At 38.5% G+C, this 24,370-nt stretch overlaps 1 protein-coding gene across 3 annotated transcripts in view; it reads left to right on the top strand.

Annotated features, from left to right (window-relative positions):
• The window catches only part of ndufaf7 (NADH:ubiquinone oxidoreductase complex assembly factor 7), a 109,074-nt gene that overhangs the window by 36,431 nt on the left and 48,273 nt on the right, over positions 1-24,370 (top strand). For 2 of the 3 annotated variants that reach the window (XM_051654833.1, XM_051654835.1), the window contains 4 exons: positions 1,258-1,471; positions 1,575-1,633; positions 3,474-3,587; positions 17,201-17,344. In XM_051654833.1, coding sequence (XP_051510793.1) covers positions 1,258-1,471; positions 1,575-1,633; positions 3,474-3,587; positions 17,201-17,344 — 531 coding nt within the window. The remainder of the gene's footprint in view (positions 1-1,257; positions 1,472-1,574; positions 1,634-3,473; positions 3,588-17,200; positions 17,345-24,370) is intronic. The other variant, XM_051654834.1, reaches the window with a different exon arrangement.

Below are 24,370 nucleotides of genomic sequence, written 5' to 3'. Positions count from 1 at the left end.
AAACAAAAATGGCACCCAGCTTCCTCCGAAAGCCAGAGTATGTACAGTGAGTCAATCCACTCACAAAAAAACACCCAATGGTTACTCACCCAATGTTTCAGTAAAAAGACACTGACTGATTGGGACATGTAAATACTTTGCTGCTGTCCTTGGTGTTTATTCTCAGTCTGGCTGGAACATCAGAGCAAAAGTGATCTTCCGCTGATGTAAGAGTTTCTTGCATTCCCTAAACCGATCGCGTTTCTCTCTTGTCGAGTTCGCAAAGTCCGGGAACAAGAAAATATTGTAATTCTTCCAAGAAAGCTTTCCTTTGCTCCTCGCCTGGTGCAACACGAGATCTTTATCGGATGATCACAAAAATTTGGCCAGAATTGATCGGGGCTTTCCTCCCTCAGCAGATCTGTGAGCTGGGACTCTGTGAGCTCGCTCGATTTCCAACTTGTGGCCTGTTATGTCGAGCAGACTTGGGAAAAGCTCCTCTAGGAATTTCACCATATCTCTGCCCTTCTCATGCTCAGGAATTCCAACAATTGAAATGTTATTCCTGTGGCTTCTATTCTCAAGATCTTCAAGCTTTTCAAGAACACGTTCCAAATCAACTTTGGTCTCGGGCGGATTAGCGGCTAATTCCCTCTCTGATGACTCCAAATAATCGACTCGTCTCTCAACATCTGTCACTCTTGTGACTAGCTCAGAGAATATTTTTCCATCGCCGTAATCAATCGACGTATTACAGCGAGATCCTCCAAGTCATGTTGGACAGTTGACGCTGGATTCCTTCTCCCGCCGCGCCATCCAGTTCGAGTCCCCGGTCCACAGGCCTGTCTGGGCTTTCATCTTGAACCCGTAAGTGTCTTTTAATATCTCCAAAGCCCGAGGATTTTGACTTCTTTGCCATGTTTACCTCAAACAGTAAATGTGTAACTGTGTGTATCGAATTTCACCGGCTTATATCATGAAAATAATTAAAAAAAATTAGCAAAGTGCGCAGAACTGTCTCTCACACATCTGCCCTTCGCATGGCATCGCCCAGTGTAATCCATTTAAAAAAATTATAATATTAATAGAATTTAAGTTATTCCAAACAAATGTGGATTTAAAATTAGCATTTTCGGTTTGGCTTTTTTCAATTAACATTTTCCAGTATGTAAAGGATTTTTGGTATTGGCCAATAATTTTCATTTCGGTACATCAATAAGGGATACTTGTAATTTCATGTGAGTATGGGATGTTTGTATGTGTGTGTGTTGGTGGCAGGTGTTCAGTCAGCTGAAAGCTGTTTTGGGTAAGGTGGATTTGTCCGTTCATCTGGTGGAGATCAGTCCAAAGTTAAGCCAAGTTCAGGCTGACTGTCTAACTACAGACCAGACACAGGCGTTTGACGGTGATGACGTACCGGTTTACCGCAGCGGCACCACAAACACAGGCCTGCCCGTGTATTGGTACCGGCAGATAGAGGATGTCCCACGGGGTATGCTCACATTAAACTGACTGCACATGTAATCAGACATACATGCTCTGTGATGGGAAATAAAGCTTGTTTGTTGCAACTAAATTCTATTTTCCTCTGTCAGGTTTCAGTATCTTTATCGCACATGAGTTTATAGATGCTTTACCCATTCACAAGTTTCAGGTAAACCAGACACCTCATCACCTAATTCAATATTCACACACCATATTTGCATATTTCAAATATTCCATTTGCTGTTAAATGTAACAGCACAAAAACTGTTTTTAATCCTTAAGGTGAAGTGTGTTAAAGAAATACTTTACCCAAAAATGAAAATTATGTCATAATTTACCTCAATGTCTCTTCAAACCCAGATTTGACTTTCTTTTTTCAGCGGAACATAAAAGGTGAATTAAAAAAAAAGTATTCACTGGGTTTATTAGCCATATAATGAAAGTGAGCAGGTCTGTTAAGGTTGGAAAAGGACACACACACAAAAAAATCCACAATAAGACTTTCATTTTATGGGTGGGTTGCACCAACAAGGATTAATCTTAAATTGGGATTTATTCAAGGTTTATCTGATAATTCTGTTGCACCAAACTTTACATTTTGTTTAAAATAGTCAGGGATACATATAAATAATCATTTTGTTCCTGATTTAAATTTCACAGTAAATCTATATTAACTTTAATCCTGTTGCTCCATTACTTTAAACTCTGATTTAAATCTCAGTTAGGTATTAACTTTACATTTGCAGATGAGGTGGTTCAAATAAAAAACAGACAGTTTTTACATGCAAGACTAGGTAAGTCTTAGGAGATGTTTGTCATATTATTTATTTTTAGCCTATAATGGCCCGGACACTGACACGAGGGGAGGTGGCCGATCCGAGACCCGTGCCACTCTTTGTTTCATATTGTCTGTCCTTAAAGCTTGTGACAATGTACACACTGCTGCAACATTTTATCAACCTGCATGATCAGCCCTGTGGACTAACAATCTACTACAGCTAGGTTCAGAATCCATCATGGTGGACAAAATTAATCGCAGGTGAAGGTTTTAATCACAGGTTAAAATTTTAATCTCCGATTTGTTGTACTGCATTTAAAATTAAGTGGTGCAACACAACTAATTGTGAATTAAAGTAAAAGTTGGATCAAGAAAACCTGGATTAGCTCTAAAATCTGCTTAATTTAATCCTTATTGGTGCAACCAACCGATAAGTATAAGCAAGTAAACCCTGTGAACGCTTTAAAAAAATTCTTCTTTTGTGTTTCACAGGAAAAAAAGTCATATGGGTTTGGAGAGAGATTACATTTATGCATTTGGCAGACGCTTTTATCCAAAGCAACTTACAGTGCACTTATTACAGGGACAATCCCCCCGGAGCAACCTGGAGTTAAGTGCCTTGCTCAAGGACACAATGGTGGTGGCTGTGGGGATTGAACCAGCAACCTTCTGATTACCAGTTATGTGCTTTAGCCCACTACACCACCACCACTCATAAATTAATAAATAATGACAGATTTTTCAACATAGACAGAATCAAACATTTTTGGGTGAACTATTCCTTTAATTTTTGGAATGTTAAAATACTTACTCCAATATCTGTTTTCTCTGTTTGTTTTAACATTTCAAACAGCTCAAACAATGGCATGAGTTTGGGAGGAGACTCTGTGGTTTTCCAAACAATGTCAGACAGGAAACCTGTTTGAAAACAATCTTTGTTTTTTTTTTCCAAATTAAAATTCATTAATTTAAATTGGTAAAGCTAGTGGCACAGAAAGGATATACAAAATAGTGCACAGTAAGCTCTATTGGCAGCAACTGTGACATGCTGTTGATTACCACAGACAATAATTCTGACTTTTTTATAAAACATTAACAAGATTTGTGTGAACAGTAATGTTGAACAAATATTAAACATTAATATTATCATCAAATACCTTAGCAGATAAAATTGACATAATGCCATAATGCTAGTCACAAATAGTATTTATTTATTTATTCTTCCACATAGAGAACAGAGAAAGGCTGGCGTGAGGTTTTGGTTGATATTGATTCTGAGCAGCCGGATAAACTAAGATTTGTGCTCTCTCGTGGTCCTACACTGGCATCCAGCACACTTATACAGGTGAGCTCTCCTATGTTACGTGTTTTCTTCTAAATTCCTACACCTTCTTTTTCACTGTTTAAAAGGACAAGCTTATGATGTGATAATTTTTAATAGATCTGTAATATTAAGTTATTAAAACTTTACAGTAAGGTTGTATTTGTTAACATTATTTTATTTCTTAGTTAACATGAGCTATCAATAAAAAACAGCTTGCAGCATTTATTAACTAGATAGGTAAAGTTTGTAGAGACAATCTTTGATGTTGGCTTGACAAAGTCTGGCCTGAAAGTTAAAAAATTGTTTAAAAGTTTGGGGTTTGAAGGTTTTACACACTTTACAATAAGATAGATAGATGGATACTAGCAGTGGCGTCAGTTCACCAAAAGCCAAGGTATGGCAAGTTAACATGACATCATCCAATCTTAGTACGTCACATGACAGCATCAAATCAAGTCCCACATATTTTTCTTCATTCCTGACAGTATCAATACGTTAAATACATTCAAGCATTCAATACATTAAAGCGCCTGTATACACACCTTAAATACTCTATTGAAGAGCAGCTTCATATGACTGATTCAGAAAAATATGGGACTGAAGCCATATGACAAATGACAAATTGAAATGCAAGTACAGGTATAATGATAGTAAAGAGAAAAATAACCAAAATATTGTAACAGTACCAGCCTTAAAATATGACACACACGTCTAAAGATATATCACATACGTAGCTTTGTTCATGACCCAGCAAATAAGACAGTTGCTGTTGTAAGAATGAATAAAAATATAACAATAAAGCCAAGTCTTGCATTATGATTATCTTAATTTCATTTAATTTGAAAGTAATTAATTAATCCATTAACAAGATGTTGCATAATGATGTTTCACAGCTTGATTGAATGTCATTTTCATGAAGTATACTGTACATCTAGTGGTGCTTGTACAGTGCGTGTACAGCGCTCTGCGCATGCGTCAAGCGTGAGGAAGTGTTATCAAGCTTCAATACATGTTTGAGACTGCATTAGGGTGAGTAAATATTGAGAGAACATCTAGCCAATGTAATAATAAGTTTAAATGTAATCTCATGTTTTGTCAGGCCAACTTATCTGTTGTATCTGTTAGTGTTCTTATATATAAATGGTGTGGTGTGGCGGTGGTAATCAGAAGGTTGCTGGTTCTATCCCCACAGCCACTACCATTGTGTCCTTGAGCAAGGCACTTAAATCCAGGTTGCTCCAGGGGGATTGTCCCTGAAATAAGTGCACTGTAAGTCGCTTTGGATAAAAGTGTCTGCTAAATGCATAAATGTAAATGTGTGTGTGTGTGTGTATATATATATATATATATATATATATATATATATATATATATATATATATATATATATATATATACAGGTGCATCTCAATAAATTAGAATGTCGTGGAAAAGTTCATTAATTTCAGTAATTCAACTCAAATTGTGAAACTCGTGTATTAAATAAATTCAATGCACAGAGACTGAAGTAGTTTAAGTCTTTGGTTCTTTTAATTGTGATGATTTTGGCTCACATTTAACAAAAACCCACCAATTCACTATCTCAACAAATTAGAATATGGTGACATGCCAATCAGCTAATCAACTCAAAACACCTGCAAAGTTTTCCTGAGCCTTCAAAATGGTCTCTCAGTTTGGTTCACTAGGCTACACAATCATGGGGAAGACTGCTGATCTGACAGTTGTCCAGAAGACAATCATTGACACCCTTCACAAGGAGGGTAAGCCACAAACATTCATTGCCAAAGAAGCTGGCTGTTCACAGAGTGCTGTATCCAAGCATGTTAACAGAAAGTTGAGTGGAAGGAAAAAGTGTGGAAGAAAAAGATGCACAACCAACCGAGAGAACCGCAGCCTTATGATTGTCCAGCAAAATCGATTCAAGAATTTGGGTGAACTTCACAAGGAATGGACTGAGGCTGGGGTCAAGGCATCAAGAGCCACCACACACAGACGTGTCAAGGAATTTGGCTACAGTTGTCGTATTCCTCTTGTTAAGCCACTCCTGAACCACAGACAACGTCAGAGGCATCTTACCTGGGCTAAGGAGAAGAAGAACTGGACTGTTGCCCAGTGGTCCAAAGTCCTCTTTTCAGATAAGAGCAAGTTTTGTATTTCATTTGGAAACCAAGGTCCTAGAGTCTGAAGGAAGGGTGGAGAAGCTCATAGCCCAAGTTGCTTGAAGTCCAGTGTTAAGTTTCCACAGTCTGTGATGATTTGGGGTGCAATGTCATCTGCTGGTGTTGGTCCATTGTGTTTTTTTGAAAAGCAAAGTCACTGCACCCGTTTACCAAGAAATTTTGGAGCACTTCATGCTTCCTTCTGCTGACCAGCTTTTTAAAGATGCTGATTTCATTTTCCAGCAGGATTTGGCACCTGCCCACACTGCCAAAAGCACCAAAAGTTGGTTAAATGACCATGGTGTTGGTGTGCTTGACTGGCCAGCAAACTCACCAGACCTGAACCCCATAGAGAATCTATGGGGTATTGTCAAGAGGAAAATGAGAAACAAGAGACCAAAAAATGCAGATGAGCTGAAGGCCACTGTCAAAGAAACCTGGGCTTCCATACCGCCTCGGCAGTGCCACAAACTGATCACCTCCATGCCACGCCAAATTGAGGCAGTAATTAAAGCAAAAGGAGCCCCTACCAAGTATTGAGTACATATACAGTAAATTAACATACTTTCCAGAAGGCCAACAATTCACTAAAAAATTTTTTTTTATTGGTCTTATGATGTATTCTAATTTTTTGAGATAGTGAATTGGTGGGTTTTTGTTAAATGTGAGCCAAAATCATCACAATTAAAAGAACCAAAGACTTAAACTACTTCAGTCTGTGTGCATTGCATTTATTTAATACACGAGTTTCACAATTTGAGTTGAATTACTGAAATAAATGAACTTTTCCATGACATTCTAATTTATTGAGATGCACCTGTATATATATAGGATGTGAGGCCGTATCTCAGCCACACTGGGGCGTATTGACACAAAACTTGATGTTTCATTACCACCATGTTTTCATTTAGAATAACATGACCTGAGGGTGCATGTGCAATTTTGGGGACAGCGCCACCTAGTGGTGAAGGAATCTGTAAAATATTTAAATTGCTGAATACTTTGGCCTAAAATCATGAGACTCATGAGGTCCCTTTTGATTCCTTGAGCCACACAGAGTTAAACGTTGAGGTGGGTGATATGACCAAAAATCTTATATCACAATATCTAAAATTTTATATCACAATAACAATATATATATCATGATATAGTAACAATGGTTTATATATTAAATGACCATGTTGTAATATTTGGATTGTAATATCAAGAAACTTAACATCTTCTCAAAGAAATGCAACAAAAAAATAATAATACATGAGTAAAAATATATCCAATGAAAATAAAAACTTTTTTCAACGCTCTTTATTAAGTCATCTCTATAGAGAATATAAGAATATCTGAAGGCAAACATGGCCGGTTTGTTTCCTAATATCTAACATCATTCAAACAGAATTTTTGTAAGGGTGATGATGTGTAGTTTAACAACATGCGTTTTGACTCATGACACAGTGTTGTAGCTGTATTCCTTGTAAGTGGTGGTTAGAATGTTGGCCTGTCTAGCTGAGATGTTTGACATCCTCTATAGCGCTTTGATGTAAAAAAAAAAAAAAAGAAAAAAAGAAACTATATTGTAGAATTCAAATGGGTCATGTAAGTTTTGTGGTCTTCTCCGTAATTTTGAGTAGCGCATGTGATCCTGCTCTGCGCTCTCCTGTCTCTGGAGCACAAATATTGGGAAGCCTGCTGGACTCACCTGTGTTTCATGTGAGTATCTCTGGAGCACGCAAGTGCTCGTGATACTTATGTGAAACAGATGCGCATGTGAAATACAGTTGCGTATTATTTCCGATTGTAAAAATGGACCTTCTACATTAAAATTCCACCCATTACAGTGGTCGCCATCTTGGATTGTGACATTTACAGTTTAAGCTTATAACATAATTCAAAGACTTTCTGATTTGCCTTAACAGTGGCTCAAAATAATCTCCAGAGCCACACAAAAGTGATATAGTTCCGAAATTATGCCAATGCAAAGATAACGAAGTCGATGTGAAACAGGAAGTTAGCCTGTATCTCTGCAATGCTTTGTCTTGTCGAAACTGTACTTGATATGCTTCGTTAGGACCCTGATCTGAGGGTACTGTACATGCAGTGGGTTATGAGGATTTCAGCGATACTACATTTTCTAACATTTTGACTTTTTTATAAAAAAGTAATATATCTTTTGAACGCCTTGTCGGATTTAAAAGTGAATTGGTTTGCGTCCTCGACATCATGTCCTGAGGGCACCTGAGCAGTTTGGAGACAGTGTCACTTATAGTTCAAAGATAACTAATCAATACATTTGTGTGCTGACTCTAAACTTGTCATGTTTCATCTTGTCATCTGTCAGCCATGTCAACTGAGTGCTTCAGTGTGTAAATATCTGGGCTACAGTAGCCGCATAATATTTACTTTTCTTTCGCATGTATCTTTTGAACTGTTTTTCCTTGAATTTTTTTTTTTTTTTTTGTCTTATTACTCTCCTAATGATTCAAATGGTCCCCTTACATTAAAACTCTGTCCTATTACAGTTGCCACCATCTTGGATTATGATGTTTGCCGTTTAAAGGTTTCATGTCCTTCAAACTTTGCCCAAACAATGGCTCACAATAATCTCCAGATCGAGCCGCACAGAAATTATATTACATAATTTAGGTTTTTACCTTTGTTTCAAAGTTACGGCATCTCAAAATTCATTTTTGTCCTATCAAAACGAAATTTAGTATACTTTTTAGGGGTGTAATGGTTTATCGTGGCACGATACATCACGGTTCAAAAATGTGATGTTGGCATCGTGTAGATAGGACTTTGTGGCTGATCTCTGCCTTCCCTACAAAGGAGGAAGCAGGAGCCAGGTGAATATCCACAAGCAAGACTTTAATTAGACACAGTTCATTTGGACACAACATAAAACTGCTTTTCAGCACACACTCACCAGCGCGCACACACACACATCTCCGTGTGTCGCTCACACTGTTGCATAAGTTCATCGGCTGCATGCGTCTCTCTCTCTCTCTCTCTCTCTCTCTCTCTTCTCTAACTGGCGTCTCCGACTCTTCTTTATCCTTCTCCCGGCTGACTGGGGTTTTTCAGTGCCAGTCGTCCATCCTTACGGCCTGGCCACGCCCACCTCGTCACAGACATTTTTTTTTTTTTTTTTTTTTTTTGAGTCTGTTCTATCCAATAAGCACGAAGTCCTAAGCCTACATAATGCGGGCATACAAATGGAAATCTCTGCACACAAGGAGCTCTAAAATATGATTGCACACTAGCAGCCACAGGTGTTGTACGATGAGTTTGGCTGAAACTGTGGAAACTGAAACCAGCAGCGGGAGAGAGATGTGCCTTTTCAGCATGAGGGATCGAATCTCCATTTGACGTGCTTGAGAAAATGTATGTTTACAGAGGTTTAATGATAGTGCCATATTAATCTACTATATATAATGCTCAATATTATGTATAATAATGCTATGGGGGAATATAATTCCAATGTCAAATGTCATGCCTGATTTGATTTCATCAGTAAATTATTATTATTTAACTGGATAAGCATGCACTTCCATTAAATATGATTTTTTTTTTAAAAGAATATTTGTTGTCAGAGACTACTATATTATTTTAGAAAAATACAATGTTAATTTAAAATATTTTAAATGTATGTAATCAGTGACTGTGTGTAAGTAGCATATGCAGCTAACATAATTCCGTAGAATTAATAGCTAATATTTCCATTTGGGTTCACTATTGCCCTCTTCTGGGCTGATTTTAAGTCCCAGCACATCTTTGATGGATCATTTAGCACTTTTAGAACAGAAGTGCTGAAGTTCGATTCCAATCCTCAAGAACGCAAGTACGGAGAATGCAGGAAATTACCCGGATGCGTCTTTGAAATCGAGGATGCATCGGGTGGTGACTTGTAGGTAAGAACTCGGTACTACGGTTTCCTCGAGAGTTTCCCGCTGTAATCTCGCGAAAGTCTGACGGCTCATGAGAGTCGTTATACTCTGCCTACATTTTTTTTTGTTTTTTTTTTGGGGGTGGTATCATTTTAATACAGCAATAAACATGGAGAAAACGAGCGTTTACAGATTTTATTCTTTTAACATTTCACTAGTCCTGCAAAACCTCACTGGTGTGATATATATATTTTTTTTCAATTAACATTTTTATTGATTCATAAATATATAACAAAATAAAAAAAAACACAACATATATACACTGAATTAACATTTAACCCCCCCCCCCAATACCCTTCCCACTCCCCAATCAACAAACCCACCCTAACCCCCAACGAACACCCTTGTGGTCACAAATAGATACAAACAACAACAACAAAAACATAATAATCATATATAATTAAAACAAAACATCTCTCTCCCCAGCCACTCCCCGAGAGTCCCCCAAAAACACCAAGTAATAACCCCACTTCCTTTTGAAAAAAATTCTAAACCCCCAGGCTTCTGCTTGACATCCCTTCAAAAGCAGCCACTCTCCCCATCTCTGCACACCACTCTGGAAATGAGGGTGCCCTATCCAACTTCCATCTCCTTAAAAAAATTTGCCCACCATAATGCTGGTCAGAACCCAGTTTTTTGTGTGTTTGTCCCCAAAATTTATGAGTGAAATTCGAGAAATTTTTAGACAAAAAACTCTGAACTTTCAACCAAAATTCCTTGATCTTATCACACCCTCAAAAAGCATGGGTTGTGTCTCCGTCTTCTGACTGGCATCGCCAGCAGGTGGGTGTGTCTTTAAGACCAAGCCTATACAATCTAGAGGGGGTCCAATAGAATCTATGTAAAATCTTAAATTGCATAAGGCGCACCCTTGCATCTCTAGATGCAGACCTTACATTTTTTAGAATCCTAGCCCACACTCCCTCCTCCAATATCAAATTTAAATCTTTCTTCCATAATCTCTTGAGAGAAGTTGAAGCTTCGTCCCCCAGACTCTGAATTAGCAGGGAGTAATACGCTGATGCCTCATGACCTTTTCCGAAAGCCGTAATCACCTCTCCCAGAGTATCTGCCACTTTAGGGGGGTGTGTGCCACTTCCAGAAACAATACAGAGCAGGTGGTGCAGCTGTAAATACCTATAGAACTGAGATCTGGGAATCCCAAAATGTTGAACCAAATTTTCAAAAGCTTAAGCGCCACACCTCCCGCCACCACCCCTGGAAAATCATCCTCCTTTCTTATCGCGGCTGCTAATGGTTCCAGGGCAAGACAGAACAATAATGGGGAAAGAGGGCAACCCAGCCTGCTGCCCCTATCCAGAGTAAAATCTGAAATTAATCCATTTGTTTGTACCGCCGCTACCGGGTGTCTATAAAGTAACTTAATCCATCCAATTAAAGTATTCCCGAACCTGTATAATTCCAAAATCTTAAAAAGATAATCCCATTCTACCATATCAAACGCCTTTTCTGCATCAAGTGAGATGGTCGCGACCGGAGTCTGATAGTTCACTACTAACCACATGATATTGATGAGATGCAATGTTGAGAGAAGAGCTGCGGCCCCGAATAAACCCTACCTGATCTATATGTATAAAAGATGTCATAACTTAATCGGTTAGCCAAAAGTTTTGACAATATTTTAATGTCTAGGAAATTGGACGATAACTCTTACACTTGCTTGGATCTTTGTCCTTTTTAAGAATTAGACTGATCCAGGCTTTTGTCATGGTTGGGGGAAGCTTTCCATTCTTTAATGATTCCATATAAACTTCTAACAAAAGTGGAGTCAATTCTGTAGCATAAGATCTAAAAAATTCAGCGGCAAAACCATCTGGCCCCGGAGCCTTGCCAGTAGGCAAGGCCTTAATTACATTGCCTTGCTCTTCCAAGGTTATCTCAGAATCAAGAGAATTTTTTTTTGCTCAGTTATCAGTTTAGGAAGTTCAAATGGTCCCACAAAATTTGTAATATCTTTATCGGTAGATGAAGATGTGGAACTGTAAAGATCAAGATAGAATTCTTTAAAAGTATTATTAATATCAATGGCCGAGGTAAATATTTCACCACCAGCAGATTTCACTGAGGGAATGGTAGAAAAAGACTCTCTCTGCTTTATATATCTAGACAAAAGCTTCCCTGCTTTGTCTCCCAACTCAAAGTATGACTGTCTTGCCCTGAATAGCCAAAACTCCACCTTCCACGACAAAATACTATTATATCTGTATTTCAATCGGGTCAATTCTCTGAGGCCATCAGACGACATACGGCTCTTCAGCTCTGCCTCAGCACTTTTAATATTCCCTTCCAACTTCACGAGTTCTCATGCTTTGCATTTTTTGATGAATGAGTCATACTGTATGATCTAACCCCTAAGAACCGCCTTAAGTGCCTACCAAGCTACGTCCACAGAGGAAACCGAGGACCAGTTGGTCTCCATATAAACACTGATTTCAGCCTTTAACATTTGTTGAAAATAAGGATTTTGCAAAAGGGATACATTAAAGCACCAACTATATGATTTCTTTTTCTCCATATGTGGCAACATCTCTATACTCACCAGGGTGTGATCTGAGACTAAGATGTTTCCAATTGAGCAATCAACAACAGATGAAATGAGGGACTTAGATATATATATATATATATATATATATATATATATATATATATATATATATACAGGTGCATCTCAATAAATTAGAATGTCGTGGAAAAGTTCATTAATTTCAGTAATTCAACTCAAATTGTGAAACTCGTGTATTAAATAAATTCAATGCACACAGACTGAAGTAGTTTAAGTCTTTGGTTCTTTTAATTGTGATGATTTTGGCTCACATTTAACAAAAACCCACCAATTCACTATCTCAAAAAATTAGAATATGGTGACATGCCAATCAGCTAATCAACTCAAAACACCTGCAAAGGTTTCCTAAGCCTTCAAAATGGTCTCTCAGTTTGGTTCACTAGGCTACACAATCATGGGGAAGACTGCTGATCTGACAGTTGTCCAGAAGACAATCATTGACACCCTTCACAAGGAGGGTAAGCCACAAACATTCATTGCCAAAGAAGCTGGCTGTTCACAGAGTGCTGTATCCAAGCATGTTAACAGAAAGTTGAGTGGAGGAAAAAGTGTGGAAGAAAAAGATGCACAACCAACCGAAAGAACCGCAGCCTTATGAGGATTGTCAAGCAAAATCGATTCAAGAATTTGGGTGAACTTCACAAGGAATGGACTGAGGCTGGGGTTAAGGCATCAACCACACACAGACATGTCAAGGAATTTGGCTACAGTTGTCGTATTCCTCTTGTTAAGCCACTCCTGAACCACAGACAACATCAGAGGCATCTTACCTGGGCTAAGGAGAAGAAAAACTGGACTGTTGCTCAGTGTTCCAAAGTCCTCTTTTTAGATGAGAGCAAGTTTTGTATTTCATTTGGAAACCAAGGTCCTAGAGTCTGGAGGAAGGGTGGAGAAGCTCATAGCCCAAGTTGCTTGAAGTCCAGTGTTAAGTTTCCACAGTCTGTGATGATTTGGGGTGCAATGTCATCTGCTGGTGTTGGTCCATTGTGTTTTTTGAAAAGCAAAGTCACGGCACCCGTTTACCAAGAAATTTTGGAGCACTTCATGCTTCCTTCTGCTGACCAGCTTTTTAAAGATGCTGATTTCATTTTCCAGCAGGATTTGGCACCTGCCCACACTGACAAAAGCACCAAAAGTTGGTTAAATGACCATGGTGTTGGTGTGCTTGACTAGCCAGCAAACTCACCAGACCTGAACCCCATAGAGAATCTATGGGGTATTGTCAAGAGGAAAATGAGAAACAAGAGACCAAAAAATGCAGATGAGCTGAAGGCCACTGTCAAAGAAACCTGGGCTTCCATACCGCCTCGGCAGTGCCACAAACTGATCACCTCCATGCCATGCCGAATTGAGGCAGTAATTAAAGCAAAAGGAGCCCCTACCAAGTATTGAGTACATATACAGTAAATGAACATACTTTCCAGAAGGCCAACAATTCACTAAAAATGTTTTTTTTATTGGTCTTATGATGTATTCTAATTTTTTGAGATAGTGAATTGGTGGGTTTTTGTTAAATGTGAGCAAAATCATCACAATTAAAAGAACCAAAGACTTAAACTACTTCTTCAGTCTCTGTGCATTGAATTTATTTAATACACGAGTTTCACAATTTGAGTTGAATTACTGAAATAAATGAACTTTTCCACGACATTCTAATTTATTGAGATGCACCTGTATATATATATATATACAAAATCTATTCTAGAATAAATCTTATGTACTGATGAAAAAAATGTATAGTCCCTCCCAGATGGGTTTAAAAGTCTCCAAATATCTGTAATACCAAGATTTTTACACATCCTGTGAAGCATCAGTGTTGCTCTAGGGGGCTTACACACTTTTGCTTCACTATGATCAAGGACTGAGTCCTTGAGATCAAAAGATTAAAGTCTCCTCTCAATATTATATCATGAGGGTGGCAGCGGCTTGCAACATCCCATCAAGATCTATAAAAAAGCCTTGATCATCAGCTTTAGGTGCGTAAATATTATCCAAAATCAACCTTTGCCCCTGATTTTCTGCTAAAACAATAATGACTCTTCCTAATTTATATTTAATCTGTTTGAGACATTTGAATTGTAGATGTTTACTTATCAATGTAATGACTCCCCTGCTCTTACTTGAGCCAGCACTAAAGAAAACATGTCCACCCCATATCTTCCCAAATTTTTCAGCTTCCTGCTGGGAAAGATTTGTTTCTTGAACACTATATCTTATTTCTTACATTTAAGAAATAACCTTCCTTCTTTTTATGTGGTGCCCCAACCCATTCACATTCCACGCGGAGAGAGACAATCCACTCATATTAATATTTGACATTTTGACATGTTAGAAAAAATAGATTGTCAAAAATAAAATTATAAAGACCACATTCCCCATAAGTGCAACAATCAAACCCCGAACTTCCCCCCGAACCAAACAAACAGAAAAAAGAAAAATATGCGCATTAACCCTGCGCACGACAGCGCCAGTTGGCGTCCATCCCTCTAAACTCAAACAGTCCATGTACACCTATGAGAGCCCCCGCAACAACTTTGCCATCGGATTGCTCAAGTCCAGAGTTTCTATACAAATTTTGTGGCACAGAATGACATAACAGAAAATACTCCACAAAACAAACTCCAGCCAATAGGAGGCATAAGCACAAAGAACGAGCAGATTCATCCACAACTGTCCCGAAGGAGTGTTATTCCACAAAACAAACTCCAGCCGCTAGGCGGTACCAGTACAAAAAGAAACAAGAATGGCGCCCAGCTTCCTCGGATGGTCAAGTGAATGTTCAGCGAGACAATCTCACTTGGGGGCAATGTGAGAAACACACCATGACTTCCTCAGTCCATTGATTTTGTGAAAGACATCGCTTGTTGTGGGCATGTAAATATTTTGCGGCCATCCTTAGTGTCTATTCTCAATTTGGCCAGAAACATCAGTGCAAAAGCGATCCGCCGTCAATGCAAGAGTTTCTTGAAAGAGTGTTACCACACAAAACAAACTCCAGCCGCTAGGCGGAACCAAGACTAAATTAAACAAAATGGCGCCCTGCTTCCTCAGACAGTCAAGCGTATATTCATCGAGTCAAGTTCACTTGGGGACCACATGAGAAACACCAATTGGCTTACTCACTCCATTTTCTCTATGAAAGACAATGCTTGCTGTGGGCATGTAAATATGGGACCCTGTGAGCTTGCTCGATTTCCAGCTTATGGCCTGTTATGTCGAGCAGACTCGGGAAGAGCTCGTCTAGGAATTTCACCATATCTCGACCTTCTTCATGCTTAGGAATTCCGACAATTCGGACGTTGTTTTGTCGATTACGATTCTCAAGGTCTTCCAGCCTTTCCCAAATGTGCTGCAAATCTACTTTGGTCGCTAGTGGATTAGCAGCTAATTACCTCTCCGATGACCCAAGATAATCGATCCGTTTCTCGACGTTCCCGAGTCTTGTAACCAATTCAGAGAATTTCGCCTCCATCGCCGTAATTGATCAACATATTACAACCAGATCTTCCAGGTCCGCTACGACTTTCGTCAGTGTTACAGACATGCTGGACAGTTGCCGCTGGATTTCTCCCGCTGCACCGTCCAAACTGAGTCCCTGGTCTGCGGGCCTGTCTGAGGTATCAGCTTGAGCACGTAAGTGTCTCTTAATGTCTCCAGAGCCCGAGGATTTTGAATTCTTTTACATGTTGACTTCTTAGAACAGTTATGTAGCAGGGTGTATCAAATCTCACTGGTTTATAACATTAAAATAATTAAAAACTAGCAAAGTGCGCAGAGCTCGTCATTCAAACATCCGACCACCGTGTATCGCCATGCGACTCTCACTGGTGTGATGATATTAATGCTGTCACTGGTGTGATAATGCCAGTAGTTCTCTCACTGGATTCAAATGTGCTGTGATGGTTAATTGCACAACAGGAAGGTCGCAGCACATCTCAAAGCTCGCAACAGATGTGTTCTACATCCTCCTGTCCTTTCGAGTTCATTCTTCCAAGGTAGCTTGGTAAGACTGGTCTTCATAAGAACACAAGTCCATTCTCTCCGTTCTTAGAATTGAGAAACACCCTATGTCTTCAGAAGCGATATGATTAGTGTGGGTGAGAAACAGATCAATATTTAAGTCCTTTTAACTATAAAATTCTCCTCCCTGCTCAGTTGGTGGCGATATGCATGAAGAATGAGAATCAACAAAAACACAAGAAGAAGAATGTGAAAGTGGAAGTGGAGATTTATAGTAAAAAAGGACTTAAATATTGATCTGTTTCTCACCCACACTTATCATATCTCTTCTGAAGATATTGATTTAACCAGTGGAGTTGTATGGGTTACTTTTATCCTGACTTTAAGTGCTTTTGCAGCTTCAAAGTTTTGGTACCCATTCACTTGCATTTTATGGACTAACAAAGAAATTCTTCTAACAATATTTGTTAGTTTTCAGCAGAAGAAAGAAAGTCATACACATCTGGGATGGCATGAGAGTGAATAAATGATGAGAGAATTTTCATTTTTGGGTGAACTATTCCATTAACATGCTAAATCTTTCCTGAAGTTGTCATGATGGAAATGCATTTACACAGCAATTACAGTTGCATAAATAATGTTAAGAGATAAAGAGATAACGTTTTTAATATAAAATTATGAATATAAAAATAAGAAATGGATGAAAATATGTAATTATACTTTTAAATATGAAATTAAATTAACATATGCTCTATGACAGCAACCAAATTTAAGGCTGCTCTGATGCTGCATTTCATTTACAAAGAACCTAAGCAGCATCAGAACTGCCTTTGATACTAGGGGCTTAGGTGGGTCAGAGCAGGCAAAATTTAGTCTGGCATTTATGTGGCACTGGGTTTTTAAACAGAATTTTGAGCAGGCACAGAGCAGCTGTAATTCGGCTGTGTCAAGACACTGTGTAAAGCAATATTGAATCTCTTATCATTCTTTTAGGAAGGTGAGAAAAGGCATCATGTGGAGGTGTGTCCAGAAGGCGGAGTCATTGTTCAGAAACTTTCCAATCGGATTGCAGAGGACGGGGGTGCAGCCCTGATCGCTGATTATGGGCATGATGGGACAAAAACAGACACTTTCAGAGTGAGTAATTCATTTTTATATCTCTCATACTTACCAGGGTTCTTCCTTTATTGATAATTTTTCAGAGGCAAATTTAATGATATTCATTTGCACATTGCGAAAGCCTGATTGAAGCCTGGATTTCCTGCGAGTGTGACGCGAGCCATCACAGAACCACTCGCTCCAATTATCTGCTATACTCTAACTTACTGTATCTCTGGAGCAACCGGGCTTCCCTCGATATCAACTGACACGACCCATTTGAATTCTCAATTTTTGAAGCGCTATGGATAAAGTCAAACCTCACAAATAGTAGACAGCCCAACATGCTAAGTAGCACTGAGGAATAAAAAAAGAACAACTTTGTGCCATGAGCCAGGGGCTCTCAAACTTTTTTGTCAGCCGAACCCCTTTGACATAAATTATTTACTTGAAGTACCCTCTGATATTTTAAATAATGTTAACCTTTTAAAATGTAATAATTTGAGATATTTGCTCTTTATTTTACTTTATTGTTATATTTTAATTAACTTTATTACATCTGTTGTTTTTTTCTTATAATATTTATACATTTTATTTCATTTAATTCACCATTGTCATTTCTATTCTAATCAGAAATTGCACTACAGTCCCAGTAGTAAACAATATTGTCAAATGTGTGCATTTATATATAAATTATATCTTGATATGTTACAGTATAGCCAATATTTACATTTTCAATAATTAAAAATATCTTTTCATTGAAGTAACAAAGCCAGGGCTGTAGTTGTCATTATAAACTGGGGTTGGGGGACATGTCCCCCTTCTAGATATATTTTTAAGGAAATTATACATTATATTTTGTTTAGGAAATTATATACCATATTAGCCTATATTTTAAGTTTCGGTTTAGCCATCACCTGTTGCTTTTCAGGACTACAGGGCAAAAAATGTCAGGGTAATGAAGGTTATTTTAAAACACGATTGCTTTGCTGATAATAAAAGTAATTATGTTATGTCATAATTTTGTAGGGAGAGTAGTGCATAATTTACTTTTGCATTAAAATGTGTTTCTCACCATCAATCAGTTGCATAAGAGTGCACTCTCTCATGCTCTTCTCACAAACACACATGCAGCGCACACAGGGAGAGAAAGGGAGTGTGCGCTCACAGTGAGAAAATGTCACTGAACCCACAAGATTGGTTAAAATGAAAATTGACGCACTTAGTGTAAGTTGTGTTCTTTCTTGTTTTTTTATTTGTCAGATGATGGACAACATTTGGAATTATCCGTCAGTGTTTTTAAAAATCAGTACATAATGAAAATATTTTCGTACACAACCTCTACACTCTCTCACAAACCCCCTGGAGTTTCCTCAAGAATTGCAAACCCCCATTTGGGAAACCCTGCCATGAGCAATATATATATATATATATATATATATATATATATATTTTTTTTTTATTAAAATTTTTTATTGATTCCAAGACAGACAAAAATAAATTTAACCAGAAAATTATACATTAGGAATCAACTTATAACCCTTTATAACCCCCCCCCCCCCGCACAAATATAAAATAGCAAAATACCCACATATAAACATAAGAACATAAAAAAAGACAAAGTTCAACATATAGGGAAAAAAAAAGAAACTAAAAAAATTTCTCCTCCCTCCACTGCCCCACACTAGGACCTCTCCAAATGAGACAAATAACTGCCCCATTTTCTGCCATAACTCGACAGGTTCCCCAGCCATCTGGAAGTCATCTCCTTGAAAGCTGCCACTTTACCCAACTGGGTGCACCACTCACGAAATGAGGGTGCATCAGTTGACTTCCAACCCCTAAGGATTAGCTGTCTGCCAGTCATCACGCTGGTTAGGACCCAGCTTTTCATACATTTATCTCCTATATTCAAGACCCCTCCCATAACCCAAAATACAAAGTCTGGGGCAAAATGAAAACTGAGTGTCCAGTACGTCACACACAAAACGCTGGATCCTCAACCAAAATTCCTGAATCTTAATACAACCCCAAAAAAGCATGGGTTGTGTCTCCGTCTTCTGACTGGCATCGCTAGTCTTTAAGACCAAGCCTATACAATCTAGAGGGGGTCCAGTAGAACCGATGCAAAATCTTAAATTGCATAAGACGGATCCTTGCATCTCTAGATGCAGACCTGATGCTTTTTAGGATCCTAGCCCACTCTCCCTCCTCCAATACCAAGATTAAATCTTTCTCCCATAATCTCTTGAGAGAATTAACAGGGAGTAATACACAGAAGCTTCATGATCTTTCCCATAAGCAGTAATCACCATTTCCAAAATATCTGCCGCTTTAGGGGGGGTGTACACCACTCCCAAAAACAGTACAGAGCAGGTTGCACAGCTGTAAAAACCTAAAGAACTGGAATCTAGGAATCTTGAATTGTAAATGTTTATTTACCAGTATAATGACTCCCTTGCTCTTACTTGAGCCAACACTAAAGAAAACATGTCCACCCCATATCTTCCCAAATTTTTCAGCTTCCTGCGGGGAAAGATGCGTTTCTTGAAGAAACACTATATCATATTTCTTATGTTTAAGAAAAGATATAACCTTCCTTCTTTTTATGGGGTGCCCCAACCCATTCACATTCCATGTGGAGAGAGATAGTACACATTAACATTTGACATTTTGATATAGTAGAAAAAAATAAATTGTGTGCCAAAAATAAAATTATGAAGACCACATTTCAACATTAATGCAACAATAAAACCCCGAACTTCCCCCTGAACAAAACAAACAGAAAAAAGAAAAATGTGCGCATTAACCCCGTGCACGACAGTGCCAACCGGCGTCAATCCCTTTAAACTCAAAGAGTCCATGTACGAGAGCCCCCGCGACAACTTTGCCATCGATTGCTCAATACATAACAGAAAATACTTTGTAAAATAAACCCCAGCCAATAGGAAGAATGAACACAAAGAACGTGTTGATTCATTAACAGAACTGTCTCAAAGGTGTGATCTTCCACAAAACAAATTCCAGCTGATATAAAACCGTTCAGATTCCTCGGACAGACAAATGAATGTTCAGTGAGCCAGCTGTTATGAGTTCAGCGGATGATGTGATCATTCCAATGTCCCGTAAAAATACTCAACAAAACAAACTTCAGCCAGCAGGAGGCATAAGCATGAAGAATGAACAGATTAATCCACAGCTGTTCCAAAGGAGTGTTATTCAAATGAACAAGCTCCAGTCGCTAGGCGGAACCAATACAAAAAGAAGCAAAACCGGCATCCCGATTCCCTGGATGGTCGAGTCAATTCACTCGGAGGCCACATAAAAGTATATACTTCGACTTACACAATCCGTAAACTTTATAAAAGACATCCTTTGTGTGAGCATGTAGATATTTTGCAGTCATCTGTAGTGTCCACTCTCAAACTGGCCGGGAACTTCAATGCAAAATTAATCTTTCGTCAATGCAAAAGTTTCTTTAAGGAAAAGTTTTATTCACAAAACAGGCTCCAGCCACTCGGCGGAGCCAACGCAAAAAGAAAAAAGAAACCAAAATGATGCCCAGCTTCCTCAAAAGACAGAGTAAGTACAGTGAGTCGACCCACTCACATGAGAAACACCCAATGGTTTACTCACCCATTGATTCAATAAAAGACATTGCCTGATTGGGACATGTAAATACTTTGCGACCGTCCTTCATTTCTATTCTCAGTTTGGCCGGAAACATCAGAGCAAAAGTGATCTTTCACTGATGAAAGAGTTTCTTACATTCCTTGAACCGATCGTGTTTCTCTCTTGTCGAACTCGCAAAGTCCGGGAACAAGAAAATATTATGGTTCTTCCAAGAAAGCTTTTCTTTGCTCCTCGCCTGGCGCAACACAAGATCTTTATCGGATGATTTCAGAAATCTGGCCAGAATCGATCGGGCCTGTCTCCCTTAGCAAATCTGTGAGCTGGGACTCTGTGAGCTCGCTCGATTTCCAGCTTGTGGCCTGTTATGTCGAGCAGACTAGGGAAAAACTTGTCTAGGAATTTCACCATATCTCTGCCCTCTTCATGCTTAGGAATTCCAACAATTCGAATGTTATTCCTGCGGCTTCTATCTCAAGATCTTCAAGCTTTTCAAGGAGATGTTCCAGATCAACTTTGGTCACGGGCGGATTAGCTGTTAATTCATCTCTCAACATCAGACACTCTTGTAACTAAATCAAAGAATTTTATTTCCATCGCCGTAATCGATCGACGTATTACAGCGAGATCCTTCAAGTCAGCAAAAACCTTCGTCAGCATCACCGAAATGTTGGACAAATGACGCTGGATCACCTCTCCCGCCGCCCCATCCGAATCGAGTCCCCGGTCTGTAGGCCTGTCAGGGTTTTCATCCTGAACACGTAAGTGTCTTTTAATGTCTCCAGAGCCCAAGGATTTTGACTTCTTTGCCATGTTTTGCCTCAAAGAGCAAATGTGTAATTGGGTGTATCAAATTTCACCAGATTATAACATGAAAATAAGAAAAAATTTAGCCAAGTGCGCAGAGCTCGTCGCTCACACGTCTGCTTCTTGCATGGCGTCACGTGACCCCCCCACTCCACATCAGTAATGTCTTGACATTATTCTAAAGAATAATATTTGAAGCAATTCATGTAAACATAAAAGGGCTATTTCAAAGTCTGTTAAAATTGGCTTACTGCCAGTTGGTGGCGCTATGCCCGTGACCCATAATAGCCCTGTGTAAATGTGATCAGCCCCATTACAAAACATACAGCTCAATTTTCATCAAAATCATATAATGCACACTGATGTTATAAGGAACTTCCTGTTTCACATTTTTGCCCTTCATTTATTGCCTCGCCATGGCAACACCTTTCAAAATATCAAAAATCTGCGTGCAATTCAGCATCTTCAGTGTCTTGGCCTAATATTGCCTAAGTTTGGTGTCACATGAATCCTCCAGGAGGAGTATTCAAAATTCAGGGAGCTTGATGAGTACAGTATATGTAGCATGTTTGGTGACTGTAGAAGAAACTGACCCCACCACTTTGTCAAAAGGTGGCGCTACAGAGCTCCCCAGCCACGCCCATGTGTTAACTTTTGCCCAGGCCTAATGGCCGACAACTCTGTGTGTGCAAAATAATATGAAAATTCAAGCATAATTATAATAATTTATAATTATAATTTATAATTATAATTATAATTATAATTTATAATTATAATTATAATTATCTTTATTTATCACACATTATACATTTGCACATATACAGTGAAATTCTTCTTTTTCACATATCCCAGCTAGGCTGGGGTCAGAGGTCCACGCATGCCAGGTACCTCAAAAACATGTGAATACACATAAAAAGAATAATATAATTTAATGCGTTGCCATGGCAGCAGTATTTAAGAGATCAAGAATCCCTTCAGAATTTAAAATCTGCACTGTCTGCACTGCACTGGCAGTGGTAGCTCAGTGGTTAAGGCTCTGGGTTACTGATCAGAAGGTCAGGGGTTCAAGCCCCAGCACTGCCAAGATGCCACTGTTGGGCCCTGAGCAAGGCCCTTGACCCTATCTGCTCCAGGGGCGCTGTATCATGGCTGACCCTGCACTCTGACCCCAGCCTAGCTGGGATATGTGAAAAAAGAAGAATTTCATCATATATGTGCAAATGTATAATGTGTGATAAATAAAGAAAATTAATTAATTAATTAATTAAACAAAAGAGGGATCTTTCAAAGTCTGTTAAAAGTGCCACACTTCCTTTCGCCAGTTTGTGGCGCTAAGACTGTGACCTGTCGCCACATCAATGTGATCAGCCTGCAAGGCCAAACATTTGGCTCAATTTTGATGTAAATCACATGATGCACGCAGAAGATATGAGACACTTCCTTTTTCCCATTTTTTGACATTAATTTATCGCATCGCCATGGCAACACCTTTCGATATATCAAAAATCTGTTTACAATTTAGCATCATCAATGTCTTGGCATGATGTCGCACACATTTGGTACCTATAACATGAAATACCTAGGAGGAGTATTTCAAATTCCAGAGCATGCATTTTTCAAACAATCCAAAATGTCAGCATGAAAGTTGTCCAGCGTGATGAGATCAATATGTGTGCAAAGTTTGGTGACGGTAGCTCAAAAGAGATGTGGTTCTGAGCCCCCCGAACAGGCCCATCTTCTAGGTGGCGCTACAGAGCCCCCCTTGCATGCCCCCCCCCCCCACCCCCGCAAATTTGCCCAGCCCTAATGGCCGACGACTCCGATGTGTGTGCAAACTTTCAAGAGTTTTCATGCACATTAAGTACCATAAAAGTACCGAAAACCTTGAAAAGAAGAAAAAGAACGAGGGAGGACGTTGGGCCCTCACAAATTGTAGCCAGGGCAAACTGGCAAACATATTTTCTCAGTCTCAGTTTTAAAGTGTATCAGTTTCTAATATTGATTTGTGTAGACAGTTGAGTTGGTGATTATTATACTAGGGTTCTGTCTTTCAAACTACAGTAAAATATATGTAAAACTTACAACTGTAATTTACCTCATACTGTATAATGATTTACAGTATATTGTTACTGTAAAATAAATTATATTTAATTGCATACATTATATTAAAATACAGTATATTTTCTTTACAGCAAATTTAATTACGGTAGTTAATTGCATAACATATATTAAAATACACTATATTTACTCTACAGCAAAAATAATTATAGTAGTTGATTGTATGTCATAAATTGTAACTGTTTTTGCTGTTTAACATTTCAGCTTAGAAATTATATTAAAATTGCAGTATATATAAAGTACTGTAGAACTAATCACTGTAGATGTGTAAATTTAACAGTTAAAGTGTGTTTACAGCTATAGAGTAAAATCACTTTAGTACTCACTCTTTAGTAGGTACAGTCCATTAAAGGTTAAAGAAATGTATCCTTTTTTCATGTAAAACAATTTATTGAACGTTTAATTCATTCAAATTTATTTAAATGATTAGTACAATTTTGTTACTGAAGTAACAATAAGCAGAATCCATATCTTGTCCTCTCCAGACCTAGTAAACAAAATATTCAAATC

The sequence above is a fragment of the Myxocyprinus asiaticus genome, chromosome 25 (assembly GCF_019703515.2).
Source record: "Myxocyprinus asiaticus isolate MX2 ecotype Aquarium Trade chromosome 25, UBuf_Myxa_2, whole genome shotgun sequence".
Taxonomy (NCBI): domain Eukaryota; kingdom Metazoa; phylum Chordata; class Actinopteri; order Cypriniformes; family Catostomidae; genus Myxocyprinus; species Myxocyprinus asiaticus.
The sequence above is the reverse complement of the archived record's forward strand: the minus strand, read 5'-3'. Positions and strand labels throughout refer to the sequence as shown.